The 2,842-nt window shown below is 28.3% G+C and overlaps 1 protein-coding gene across 1 annotated transcript in view; it reads left to right on the top strand.

The window, feature by feature from the left end:
• Positions 1-1,925: 1,925 nt before the first annotated feature.
• LOC105620161 overlaps positions 1,926-2,842 on the top strand; it is an 81,231-nt gene continuing 80,314 nt past the window's right edge. The window contains 1 exon segment of the mRNA XM_012201666.1: positions 1,926-1,969. Coding sequence (XP_012057056.1) covers positions 1,926-1,969 — 44 coding nt within the window.

A 2,842-nucleotide genomic window follows, 5' to 3' on the forward strand; every position in this document is an offset into this window, starting at 1 on the left:
TTATTATATATATATATATATATATATATATATATATATAATTATTTATATTATAAAATTAATTTGTCTTTGAAGATGGCTAAAAAATGAGCCGAAATATGTAAGCTGGTTATTTAATAAAGAGTGTTGTATCTACATTTGTTTTGCGAATTTACCATTGATTTTAATTAATAGATTTGTAGATAACGTGTTTTAAAGAGCACGTTGAGATTCATTTTGATTAAAAAATTTGATAAAAAATGTTTACTATAACTTTATGTATAAAATTGAATGTTAAGCCATTTTAGATTTTCTATTTCCATAAGTTGCCATTTTTAACGGATGAACGTTTAAGTACCAAAAAACCTTTAAGTACTAATTATCATGAGAAACTTTTGCAATACATCCAATTCATAATATAATAAGTTCCAGTGTGATATACGAAAATTCAGCTTATAAAAGGAAATCTATTTTAACGCTAAGAACAGAATGGGAAGTTTGCAATATTATTAGGGTTAAAATAGGAGCAACTGTATCATTATAATTAAATTTATTTTGATATCTTAGAACTATTATTATATCGTAGAATTAAAAAATTAATTAAGAATTAAAATTTCGACTTGAGAATATTTATTGTGCGAAATTAAAGAAAAAAGATATCAACAATTTTAATTTCTTAATCTAATTCAATTTTTTTTCAATATCCTTGAAATTTCTATATTGTATTTCGAAATTCCTATATCGTATTCCTATATCTAATAAGAAATCCCGAGAATTATATAAGTATCAATATAACGTGATATACATTATTCATAATCTCGTAACTGTAAAATTACAATTATTACCACTATCGCTGAGCACAAATTATGGAGATACCATTACGTATTACGTTTATTACTCGCACTGCTAAGCTCATACACGGTTATTCAGAATTGTAGCATACTATTAATGAAAGCGATTTATATTATATTTTTAACGCTCGATATAAATCATCAACTTGTTATCACTAATGTCACAAAATATTATTATTGCATAAGAATTTCCTAATTTCACAAAAATTTCTTAATTTCCTAATTACATTTACATGTTTTGAAAAATATGTAAAATGTATTTATTACATAATATTCTTATACTATCGTAACAAATTTGCGAAAATATATTAAATATGACTTTAATCGAGCACAAACATTTTGGATCGGTCATTTTGAATTTACCATTGATTTTAATTAATAGATTTGTAGATAATGTGTCTTAAAGAGCACGCTCAGATTCATTTTGATAAAAAATTTGTTTACTACAACTTTATGTATAAAATTGAATGTCAAGGGCGCCATTTAGATTTCCATAAATTGCCATTTTTAATAACGGATGAGCGTTTAAGTACCAAAAAACCTTTAAGTACCAATTATCATGAGAAACTTTTGCAATACATCCGATTCATAATATAATAAGTTCCAGTGTGATATACGAAAATTCAGCTTATAAAAGGAAATCTATTTTTCTCATATTTCTGGGATATAAAACTCTTTTGACTATTTCATGTGAATCCCAAACAATTTTTTGTAAATAATTAACTAAGATTTTGCGGGAGAGAGGAGGGAGAGGCAAAAAATCAGACTTTTTTAACATCCTCCTTTGTCAACAATGTCAACATATCCTGCTAAAACAAGGCTGATTCATAATCTAATCATTTCTTATATTTAAGATCTTCCTAAGTATAGTTTTAAGATATCATAAGCCTATCACAAAATCATATTTTAGTATCTTAAGGTATTACTTAAGATGGTCTTGAAATAATCAACTATGAATATAATCCAAAAGATTTAAGATTCAGTTATATATTTAATTATTTCCGTATCTTAATATATTACATATTTCCGTATTAAGATTATTACAGAAGAAATAACGTTGCATCTCCTATTTTTAGCACGGGCGGTTGATGCCTGATGGCGCGGGCTGGAACGCAACGCTGGAGAAATCCTGCTCCAGAGTAAGTAGACTCTTAATTCACGATGGGAATAAGCATGTGACATGCTATATATTATGCATAACAGATACAACAGAGCATGGTACCGTAACGGTTCTCAGAACCGAAGGTTCGAGATGAATGCGCGACCAAAAATGTGTCAGAAAATAAAAGGCTAGAATTAAGAGGGCAAAGAAAAATAAAGAGATGAAGTGCACGTTACATTGCGAAAAGTATTTTTATCTTGAAGTCATACTTGGCTGTTCTTATCTAATTTTTCAAATTTTTTTCGATTCTTTTTACGGAGATTTCACGAAATACCGTTGACAAAAACGTGTATTTCTAAACTGCTGACAAACAAGCGACAGTTCGAGTGGTGCTACTTCTCGCTGAGAGAGTTTGATAGGAATGGTGAAAGAGCGGTGATAAAAACTTCTCGTCGGGTCCATCGATGGATTTGAATAAAGTCGAGGAGAATATCTCGGTTCGAAGTTTCCTGAAGCTTGCTTTGCTCCTTGAAATCGATGTCCATGAGTCTTTTTCTCGTTCTTTCTCGACTTTTTTCCCCGGAGATGAAAACCATCACGAACCGCGTAGATGAATCCGACGAGCATAATGAAACGTAACTTTTTAGCTAATTTTTAAATAGAAAATTTATTAATCGAACGGGAAAACTCGATAATTTTAAGAAGGATGTTAACTTTCGTGTCTTACCAGGATTACATTTTTAGTTCTATTATTATGTAGGAAGACATTCTTTTTAATACTAAAAATTTAAAATGTTTATTACGGTTGAAGCTGGATCTTTATTGCTTTAAGTAATTCAATCTTGAATTATTTAATATACACTATATATATTATATATATATATATATATATATATATATATATATATAT

This window comes from Atta cephalotes (genome assembly GCF_000143395.1).
Source record: "Atta cephalotes unplaced genomic scaffold scaffold00024, whole genome shotgun sequence".
Taxonomy (NCBI): domain Eukaryota; kingdom Metazoa; phylum Arthropoda; class Insecta; order Hymenoptera; family Formicidae; genus Atta; species Atta cephalotes.